Raw genomic sequence first — 12,229 nt, 5'->3', positions numbered from 1 at the left:
CTCTGAACTCTGAGACAGTTTGCCAATATTGATTATATATCTTCTTCATAAAGCATTTGTGCCTAAATAATAATCAAAATGAAAACACATATAATGCTTTTAGTACACGTGTCTCTGTTCATATCGCCTTAAGACATCAGGTTCTCGATGGATCACTCACTCCCTCACCTTTAATCCAAGTAGTTCAGACGAACATTTTGTTCATGTTGTGAAACTTTTTATTGACAAACACAGCGCCTTGCGGTTTACGCTGAAGATTATTACTAGCATTTGTGGTGATGTATAACCGTGGCGCTAATCCCATTTAATGCTACGGCAATATTAGAACGTGGGAATGGCGATATTTTGGGAACTTGGTTTAATCATCCCCACGTCTAGGATCCTTGAAATAAGAAGTCGTACGTGCGTCAATGAAATCCAGAATGGTTACAACTGGCTTTTCCTCTCGCCGAATCGATGTTTTTCACAATGTCAATATCATAGCCATATATGGTAAACAATACACATGCCTTAATTCGTTCTTTTCCTTAAGTTGATCTTCCTTTGTATCGACATGTGCATGTGCATAAAGCTTAATGTTACGAATAATGCCTTCAGTTACAGATCCCTATTCGAACACTATGTCATCCAAGTTGTTCCGTTACAGCAACGTTTTGCAGAACATGGTCTTGGCAACACATAATGTAATTCAACTACTTGTGGCTGACAAGACTCATCATAATGCCATATAATGGCCATTTAATCACATGTGAATCCTCTTGTGTTGATGATAACAACTGTCGTCAGTTAATCAAACATGGACCAACATATCGTGAGCAGCCTGCTTCCAGCTGGGATCACAACTCTAAGATCATTATGGATGCTGTCGAAACATATGCCAAATAGCCGATGGAGAAGATGGACCTGTTGAATGTTTCTCAGAGTTGGTTAAGTCAGTGCGTGATGTTGTAATTGGTAGAATGCACAAATTGAAAAGAGGAAACAAAGTTGAAATAAACCAACTCTGTCCCAGCCAGCTGTCATCAAAAGTCCGGCTGCCCTACACGAAAAGTGTTTAGTTGTTCCCACAGACAAGATATCAAATAACATTGTCATTATATGTTAGCATCACTACAATCATTGCTTGATCAAAGCACTTGGTAAAAGTGACATATCAAGTAATGCCACATATAAAGCCAGTTTGTTAACTGAGGAAGAGCTCTGCCGAAACCTTGTGACTTGGCTCTAAAACATGAAGACATTCGTCATTTGTAGTGGATCGCAAAGTTCCATAAAAGTTCGTACCACGAGATACATATTTTACTGTTTCCAGCAAATGTGCACACCAAATACCAGCATCAAAGATTACCCATAAACCAGAATGGAATCAGGGAAGGATTTTCATTATATTCACAGATGATGAACAAGTGGAATTTATAACATGTGGATTCTAAAAAAACACCAAAGGGTTTCCTGGAACTTTTGCAATCTCAGAAAGTTCAGTCATATGAAAACATTTGTTTTGTCAACTTTGTACACCACCTTACTACACGCAAAACTCAAGGAAAACGTTTTTCCTTGAACCATTGGGCATTTGTCACAATACGTGTTGAGTGAGTATGGTTTTACGCCGCTTTTACCAATATTCCAGCAATATCACGGCGGGGGACACCAGAAATGGGCTACACACATTGTACCAATGTTGGGAATCGAACCCGGGTCTTCGGCGTGACGAGTGAATGCTTTAACCACTAGGCTACCCGACCGCCCAAGACGTGGTGACCATATATACAGTTACATCTCTGTCTTCAAAAGCTCGGGACAAAGTGTCATGAATGAAAGCAAAATGTTAGGGATAAAACATTTCGGCAAGAAGCACACAGCGTAGGCAACCCCTTGCTGATCTATATCTTCATGTATTGGAATAGGAATTTCTGTTCCGTTTAGCAGCATCAAAAGGAGGGAATTTGGCCAAGAGGTTTAACTTACTAGAATAAACTTCAGGTATATTGATATTCTGATATATACCAATAATGGCAAAAACGCCAATTCTCTTCCACTACTTTACCCACCTGCTCCAGAAATAAAGGGACCGGCGCAACAACTCTCCACATGACTGTATGACAGGAGGAAAGACTTCAACTTTCCAATGGTCAATGTTCCATTTGTGTCGAGCAATATAACAACAGCTCAAACCATATGTTTCCATATTGTTTGTAGGTGAACATTTGACTTGCCTATGCATGTGTTTGTGACGGGTGCGACGGATGGCGCAGGTTACGCTCAACGTTTCGCGAACTCCTGGTATAATCACTATGAGATAGTGATTCATAAACGCATGCCCATGATATATTCAGAATCGTACAATGGACCCTGCTTTAGCAGATTTCGTGTCATCATGGAACTGTTTTTATCGCTTTTATTCAATTTTCAAATAGTCAACTATCCCTTGTTGTCGATCAATTTTCAGCAGTACAATTTTTAGAGGTACAATATTCCTTACAGTTATAGAATGGGTTTTGTCATTTTTATTTAATGTCTCTTCATCATTTGTCATATCTTCATTTGCCAGCGTATTAAACCCTGTATGGATTCCGGATCTCAACACATGAAGGTTAAGAATACCCCATGCTTGTAAAAGTTCACTTAAGTGGGGATCGGGTGTCGTCGGCCGTTGATGACATTTTGCCGACACCACCGCCTCTTTCGACACTGAAAACAATGCGATGACGCATTGCTGTCCTATAAAATTGATCGATCTATTTAAATTCAAACTTCAAACTGATCATGTACAGGTTAACCTTTGTCAGGTATCCGATTGTTATAATGCATCTGCTAAAAGCTTTCGGACGGATAACAAACCACCTCATTACCCTTGACGAAAGCACTCCAAATGAATAAACGCAATCGTGCGTATGTAATAAACAAATTGCACGTGTAACCTTTAAACAAGATGCCCCATTACATTGCTTCCTGTGTTGTTAATTCACCATTCTGTGTGGTTGAAGGAAACAGAATGTAGTGAGTGACATTTTCAATCTTCATCCCTTTCAAACATGGTACTGATGAAATGTCCTTGGATAATACCAACAACAAGTATGACTGTATGTCAACTCTGTGGCGAGGAAACGAAGCTATCGCGATCGGGTTTCAGTGATGAGGTTCAAGATCTATCACTATCTGTTGTTCCATGTTTGGGTTCTATAGAATTGAACAGACAGGCGAGCAGATGGTTTTACACGAAGCAGTTGATGATGAGAGATGCGTAGACCGGTACAGATTTTGTGTGAACGTACTGCATTAGTTTTTGTTTAAATTTGCGGTTGTCTTGAATTCGACATACAAATTAGCAGTTTCAGGTGGTGCCTGTTCACATTTTTGCAGAAATAATTTTGAAATATCAAAATTTAAGAAACATTTTGTGTTTAAATTGCATTTATAAATATTCTTATTAACGTGTATTCATATTCATTTCTTAAAACTACTGGTTTATTTTTTTCCTTTTTAATCTGAATAATTAATCAATGTTATATCTTATAATAGGGGATAATTTATGTTCTTGTCGACCAGCATGTGTTTTCCATCGAGTGACCTGACATAGTTGATAGTTTCACGAGTCGCGGTGTTGCATTTTCTAACTGATCTACCGCCTCCGTGGTCTAGAGCTAGAGCATCCACCCGGAGAGCGGAATTTCCGGGGTTCGATCCCCGGCCGCGTCATACCAAAAGACGTTAAAAGATGGTACCTGTTGTTACCCTGTCTGGCGCTCGGTATTAAGGGGCTAAAACAAGAACTGGTCGGTTCGGAGTCAGTATATTGTGTCTGAGTGGGGTATTCATGTTAAACATCGGCATGGTATCTCAGTGGGAAAGCACTATATAAATCGGCATCAGTCCGGACTAGTACAAGCAGCCACACACACACACGTGCATGCACGTCGCCAATTAAGTGCAATAATCCTGGACGCGACGTTAAACCCAATTTCACCTGACCTATAACTGATCTTGGTGATCTGAACGCCATAGTGTCGTATTCGGGTGAGATATCTATTTCATTGTTTCATTGACACAAACATGTCAGATGCAATGCGATAACTGTGTTCCCTTGCTTGTTCACGCGAACACTTGACTTGCCTCTTGGTGCAACTGGTGCCATCGGAAGAACAGGATACATACCTTATCGCGAGCACCTAGTGTCATCACTATTTGATAGTGACTCATAAATACATACTGCTTTTAGCAGATATTAGCCATGATTATAAATGGCTTTTGTCGCCATTATTCAGATGAACACAACATTTGATCTATCTCTGGTATATCAATATTGATTTAGATTAAGATGTATTCGTACATGTATATGTTTATATCTTAATATGTAAACGCTATCTAATATCATAGCTATCTGGATATCAATATTGGTATTTGATACATATCTCATATGAACAGTTCCTTAACACCCGTCAGAATAATGATTTGTATATATAGAATACTAAACGAGCTCCCGTGTAATACCAATTTTATGAAACGAGTGAATAGTTGTGGTATCTGACGAGCGAAAGCGAGTCAGATACCATAACTATTAACGAGTTTCATAAAATTGTTTTTACACGGGAGCGAGTTTAGTATTTTATTTATTACTGGCCATTTATAAGGTTTTTAGAATTAGACTGTTGAGTGTGAATAGGCTGACACCTACACGATCCACGGCATAATCCAATTGAGTTTAACACAGTAATACTTCAAACACGTCAAAAGTTGAAACGTATGAATTTAATACCAGACAACAGTCCACCTTTAGAATTCAGGCGTCCGTTCCACAAAATTATCGTAGCGTTAAGGTTATCGCAACTCATATACTTTAACTTAGACCAACGACTGTCGTCGCGCTACCGTACGATCGCCTTGTGGAACGGGGCCTTGCACCTCAAAGTTTACAATCACGTCACAATACCCGATGACGTAATTTGTGGAATTTTGTTGCAAGATCCTTTAGGCGAAACAATGCCATGTGACGCCAACCTAGCAACAAGGTTGCTGGGGTCATCGAGTGTGCATAAGCTCCTCTCAGTGATCTATCATCTCCACACGCAATGTCGTTGAATAAGCCAAGGGATGTTGAGAGCTTTCAAAATTTGTGAAACGTGTTCCGAGAGTACATAAGCACGCGTTTTGGTATTACACAATGTGTAATACAGCTGTATGTTTATTAAACGGGTGATCTCTTCACGGGCAAGTAATAACTAAAATTATAACACTATTGTGGCTACTAATATCACATCATAACATTCCATCAAGCTAATTTTAAATACAAATACCATTTACACCTTTTCCCAGTTTTCTACTAAAACAAAACATGATCATGATGGCTTAGTATATCCAGTAGTATACCATACATACAAGTTTGTTTGTTTGTTTGCAGTTTAAAGCCGCACTCAGCAATATTCCAGTTATATGACGGCAGTCTTAAATAATCGAGTATGAACTAGACAATCCCGGTTTTGACATCATGAGCATCGATCTACGCCATTGGGATACGATGACATGCATCAACAAAGTCAGCGAGCCTGACCACCCGTTGCCGTTATTCGACTCTTGCGACAAGCATGGGTTGCAGCTGAAGACCTATTCTAACCCAAATTTCAAGGGTCTGTATACATAAAGCTTTTTTAAGAAATAGCATAAACAATTTTCTCAGACGCTATTCAGTGCGTCATGTTTACATTCAAATATTTTCCATTCACATATTATTTTTTGCAAACACCAATTGATAATAACTGATCGAAATAACGATTACGACCGATAATGTCTTTATCAGCAGTCAGGGGTCTATGAAAATAAGATGATTATTTTCGTAACGCGTGCACAATATTATTGGTTGTTTTACATATCATAATTTGACGGGTCATCTTTGACTACAGCGCCTTGATATTCTCTTTAATTTAAAATGTGTAGATACGAATATGATCCGACGTTAACAAGTCAATAATATATTATACCTGAGCGCGCTAATAAAATTTCGTATGAGGTACTCGCGTGATGCAACGGGAAAAGAATGAATGATCATGCGTGAGTTGCGGTGAGGAAAGTGTGGGATCTGTGTTAGTTAAGAACTCCTGCTAAATGTATGGTGAACGTGTCATAGGACGCCTGTTCCGTGTCTTAACATATGCGAACAAAGAACAGATAAATAAAAGAAAATGAAAAGAAAACCCCACTTTCGTAAATCGGTTAAAACTTTACATTTATCATTATTCCAATGCATGTGTATGTTATCTGGTCATTCCTTTATGCGGAAGGGATCTTTAAGGAGGTATATTACTATTTTATATGTGACAAAAACAATCAAAATGTTTTTTCTACATCTACTGTCCGCAATCCGTATTTCTACATTTAAGAACTTTCATTAATATACCATCAAAACACAATTGTAAAACATCAGATCAATTTGTTGTTTCGAATGATTACAATTCGCTTATTCAATAAGTGTGTGTTTGAGATTTTACACCATGTTTCATGTTGATGAGATGAGAGTGCCCTGGGGTCAAGTGGTCAGGAACAACAAGCTTAGAATCAATTACTCTCCCGCTGTTTTAGCTCTGCTGTACATTGACCGAAGACTCGTCCCAAGTAGTCCGACACAGTCTTATTAGATCAACTGGTCACCATTAGGTAAATGAATGTTCTGTCTAACGTATAATGCTTCTCTGATGTTAGATTTGGGAGCAAAATTCAATTCTTGCTACTGTGATCAATTTTTCACTGCAAGCGCAAAGAACTTCGATGTGAATTGTTTTGGACTGATTTTGAGGAGGAAATCCCAGAGGTATACACGTTCAGCAAATGGTTATTCGATGGTGATGTATTTGATGAGGGTTGTTTTGGGCCTGAACGTTTTGCACTGTTTTGGGGGACCTTTTGCCCAGTAACGTTTCTATAACGTATGTAATCATGTGTGTACTTTCTTTTTCCCGGCAGGTAAGGTAGCATCAAGTGGGGGGTGCCTCATACGAAATCTTTACCACAAAAAATCCGGAAAATCATTGCATATTAATTAAATATTATTAATAGCTTTTCTATAGTGAGCGATGTTTGACATCTACTTATAAGGGGGTAACTTCTACCACAGAAGTCCGAAACTTCTTTGAATATTAGGAAAATTTATGATAAACTTTTCTATAGAGAGCGGTGTTTGACAAATTTGCATAGCAGTATGTATTCCCCTGCTTTTGTCAACTACAGTCACAGTGAAACCACGTTTGTCCGAAACCCGTTAATCCGGAAATCCCGTCCTCAGGACCGTTACAGCTGCAAATGAGACCAACGACAAATAAGCTGCACTTGATATGAATCACGATGTCGCGCTTCTTCGTATCACGACATCAGTTAATGACGTGTCTTTCTCAATACCAACTGACATATATCATCCAAACGTTGTAAAATGCCAAGTACGTGCTTGTTTTGTTTTACGATTATTTCCCATGAGAAATACCGTCACACGTGTTACATTAATTTTCATCAAACAGTTTCCGCACGACACTTCACGACCCCATCATTATTTCAATGACACAAATTGGCATTGCTATCTCAATCTCAGAAACGATAATCTGATATGAAATCGAAGATTATAAACTGAAGGTCAAACATGAAACATCCAACGGTCAAACATATATGCTGAGGCGTCTTTAAAATAATCTCAAAACTGACGGCAAATTGTCACCCTATCAGTCTATCAAGCAGAGGAAGTGATACTGCTGTCTCCTTTTCAAAAACGATAATCTGAAATGCAATCGCAGTTTGATCCATGAAGGTCAAACATGAGACAACCGATAGTCACGCGATATAAGCTTAGGCGTTTTTAATACCATCTCAAAACGGAAAAAAGGGTATTATCTCTTGAGACTATTAAAAAGCCCGCATGACACTTCTATCTCCATTTCAGAAACAATACTCGTATGAACTAAGCCACAATAAACCTCCGCCCAAATGGAAAATGACATCATCAGTAATACTCACTTGGGCAACACGTCACATCCTTGTTGCATGAAGGCCCCGAGGGAGAACCAAAGACTGTTACCAATGGTGAAGTCATTCGTGAGCTTCTGCTCGTCACCGTCGACTTGCCACTCAACGGTGCTGAACCTGCTGACGAGGAAGAGGACGACACTGACGCCGATGAAAGCAAAAGCGGTGCACAGCCAGATCTCCTGGGAGAGAGGTTCCATGAAGGAGAAGACATGGGGAGGCTCGTTCTCAGGTTTCTTGATCATGATGCTGATCCCTAAACTCATGTACGGCTTGGTGAAGTCCAATACCTTCTCCCTCTCTGACGTTATTGTTAACGGCGCTATAGCTATGTCCGCTTCCTGGAACAATGATATTCATAGTAAGCTGAAACGGATGCATTTTAAACACTGAGAGATGAACTACTCAACACGTGGATTATAAACACATTTAAAATATTTAACTTCAGTTCAGAAAGACGGTTATTATTTCAATGTCAATACACCGTCATATGGGTTGTCCGGGAGTATTGCGAGACGTTTGCAGAGTTGCAACCCTCAGTCATGCCGTGATCCGCTGGTTGGGGGTATCCGTGGCTGATCATTGGTTTGTCAGCACCACAGATATCTATACCTTATGTAGGATTTATAAATGACATACGTTGTACATGTATACATCACATTCTGCTACCACCGACATGATTAAGAGTGAGTGAGTGGTTGGTTGGTTTGTTGTTTAACGCCGCACTCAGCAATATTCCACCTATATGACGGCGGTCTGTAAATAATCGAGTCTGGACCAGACAATCCAGTGATTAATATCATGAGCATCAATCCACGCAACTGGGATTGATGACATGCATCAACCAAGTCAGCGAGCCTGTCCACCCGATCCCGTTAGTCGCCTTTTACGACAAGCATGGGTTGCTGAAGACCTATTCTACCCCGGAATATTCACGGGTCGTGAGTAAGTGAGTGAGTGAGTGAGTAGGGTCTACATCGCCTTTAGTAATTTAGTAAAAAACAGGGAACACCAATAATGATCTTCATCAAGACCGGGTCCACACGGATGACACGTCACCCACCGCTCCTCCCTTTCAGGTTAAAAAATTCCTTTGTTTGTGTTTGCGATAGGTGCCACCGGTGAAGCAGAATACGGTATCCCATTCACGAACACATGATTTCATCACTATTTGATAGTGATTCATAAACACAACCGGTCATGCTTACAATATAGTCGGAGCCATTGCAGAGATAGCTTCTGATTATGGACTGTGAACTGCAATTGATTAGTAATTTGAGATAAGATGCCTCATGAAGTATACATTGCTTGAAGATAACTGGGGAGACGGATGGCCATGTTGTAATCGCTGGGCAGAGAATGCTAGCTAGTATCAAATGATAGTAAGTTGGGCGTTACACATTTTACCCACATATGGAATCGAACCTGGGCCTTCGGCGTGACGAACCAACGCTTTTATTAAAAAGTACACCCCACCAATCTGTAAAAATCTATCTACCTATCTGTATAAGCTCCGACGTTCAATGAAGGCTTATACTCCAATTTGTAAATGTAAAACACAACTTTAATTTTATATCATTTGTGTCCCGTGCGTACGTTTAGAGCTACTTGTTTATTTATAGACATGGGGTCATTTCGTAAGAATTTATTCTGAACAGTTGCAGCCGCGTAATGAATTCAACCGCTCCCTTGGTGATAAATTGTATTTACCGACTAGCGCCATGAAAACATGCCTGTATCATGTAAATGCTGTTAAAAATAGCGTACATGTATACTGCAAATCGTCATATAAATATTTATGCGTCCTAAAAACAGAGACATTTTGTATACATCAACGTCGCCCTTAATTCATCATATTTCTTACAACCAGTTTTAAAAAGGTTCTGTCATGGGGGAAATAAGATTAGATCCGCACTGCTCGTAGAGCGCAACATACATTTGTTTGCAAGGGGTCTGGAGTAATGTCTTTCTTTTTTCCCAAATTTCGTATTTTCGTTTATGCTTAAACTAGATACAGATTAAAATGATAACTGCAGGTAATGGTCTGATTCGTGTTTAATGTAATAGTCATGCTTTTATTCTTACATTACTTTTGTATGGACGACAGTTATCATGATTTGACCAATTTATGCAATAATCAAATCAACTAGTTTTGTTCACATAACATTGTCGGTGTCGGAGCAATAGATTTGTTTATTTGTATGTTTTTAACACCGCACTCAGCAATATTCCAGCTATATGACGGCGGTCTGTGAATTATTGAGTCTGGATCAGACAATCCAGTGACTGACATCGCGAACTTCCACGCATTTGGGATACGAAGACATGCATCAACCAAGTCAGCGAGCCTGACCATCTGATCCTGTTAGTCACCGATTACGACAAGCATATGGAGCAATAGAGATAATGTACAAACGAAATCTATAGTGTAAATACAACAAATATATATATAAAAAAACTAGAGGATGCGAATAAGGATTAACTTTATATTTTAGTCAAAAGAGAATGTTTTAATGTTCACACACACGCACGCACGCACGCACGCACGCACGCACGCACGCACGCACACACACACTCATTCACAATTATTTGCGTTTGTGTGTCGACATTAAAACATTTTCCTTTGATCAATCTGAAGCAATTATTACTCCAAGTCTACTGCTTGTAGATATAAAACAGAAGGGGCGGTCGGGTAGCCTAGTTGTTAAAGCGTTCGCTTCCAGACCCGGGTTCGATTACCGACATGGGTACAATGTGTGTAGCCCATTTCTTGTGTCCCCCGCCGTGATATTGCTTATTGGTAAAAGCGGCGTAAAACCATACTTACTCACTCACTCACTATAAAACAGAAACGTAATGTTTCAAAGTGTTCCAGAACAGATGGGACTAGAGGATGCAATGAAAAGCCTAACTTGCTTCATTGAGCAACTATTCAAATATCCAACTGGGAGCAGAACGAGACAAGCAATCTTCCAAACGTGTATACCAATAATATGTAAGACTTGACTCCGAGACGGAGTCACCGCTCCGTTTTAACAGTAACAGAATAATTCAGATGTTCCACTGATGGCATCAACACCATTGGAGACTGCCCGACTAACCAACGCAGCACTGATCTCTGTCTACCAGTGAGTCCTACATACGTGTCTTATCAACTCTCCGATGATGCCATTCCATATACCGGACTCGTTCTTGGAGCCGTAATTCCCATCTTTAACAAGTCTGAAAAAGTAGTCGTATCCAAGGTTACGTGCTACCATCTCCGCCAGGTCCACACAGAAGCCTTCAAACCTTTCAATGGTGATCATGGGGATGCCTTGCTCCGGACTCTTCTTGAACATCAAATAAGGTGGATCCTGTAAGAAGAATTAGCATTTATATTTTCACGTGAAGGCTTGATAATTGATATGTAGAAATGGTATTAAGACTAACTGAGTGGGTATGGTATGAGCAATATTCCAGCAATATCACGGCGGGGGAACCGGAAATGCTTCACACGTTGTATCCATGTGGGGAATCAAACCCGGGCCGTATGAATGACCAGTCTCGGTTATCCAACGAAACAGATTTCACTGGGCTAAAAATGCAAAATTATACGATCACTAAACATCATTGATGACTCCATATCTTTGTCATTGAACAACCTTCTCACTCTGAAACAAACGATAGTTCTCCCATACATATGATGGCGATGGTGGCAAGGTCGTCTAAGGTCAGTTGCATCCTTTATAAGAGCCAAATAGATCGTATGATTCTGGGTTCGAATCCAAGATTCATCCACATTTGTATTATCCTGCCAGCACCTTACCCGTGCTTGTATGTTTCCACAAAGTAGTATCGTCTAAACCATTCTCGGCTTACTCCTTCACACGTGATGCTATTGTAATAGTAATACGTGTATGATTAATCACGCTTTCACACACGGCCTGGGTGATTATATGTCATCATTCCCCGAATGGCGTGGACCATTTATCATGATATATACCTATGTTTTGCGTGGGCAAGATTCACCTACTTACAGCCCGCTGATACAGCCGGACTAGTAATGATTGTGGCGTAAATCAACGTTTTTTAAAGGGGGAATTCGAATATGGTTAACAGGTGATGTGAGGTGTTTACGTCGCGTTCAAGATTATTGCACTTATATAGCGACGTGCATGCACGTGTGTTCATGTGTGTGTGGCTGCTTGTTATCGTCCGGACTAATGTCGATTTTATAGTGCTAGCG

The 12,229-nt window shown here is 39.9% G+C and overlaps 1 protein-coding gene across 2 annotated transcripts in view; it reads right to left on the bottom strand.

The window, feature by feature from the left end:
* LOC124146969 (glutamate receptor-like) overlaps window positions 1-12,229 on the bottom strand; it is a 73,607-nt gene that overhangs the window by 21,461 nt on the left and 39,917 nt on the right. For both annotated transcript variants that reach the window (XM_046517555.2, XM_046517554.2), the window contains exons 10-11: window positions 11,145-11,357; window positions 7,993-8,342 (exon numbers count right to left, since the gene is read on the bottom strand). In XM_046517555.2, coding sequence (XP_046373511.1) covers window positions 7,993-8,342; window positions 11,145-11,357 — 563 coding nt within the window. The remainder of the gene's footprint in view (window positions 1-7,992; window positions 8,343-11,144; window positions 11,358-12,229) is intronic.

This window comes from Haliotis rufescens, unplaced genomic scaffold (genome assembly GCF_023055435.1).
Source record: "Haliotis rufescens isolate VD_foot unplaced genomic scaffold, xgHalRufe1.0.p SCAF_7, whole genome shotgun sequence".
Taxonomy (NCBI): domain Eukaryota; kingdom Metazoa; phylum Mollusca; class Gastropoda; order Lepetellida; family Haliotidae; genus Haliotis; species Haliotis rufescens.
This window is presented reverse-complemented; position numbering and strand designations above follow the sequence as displayed.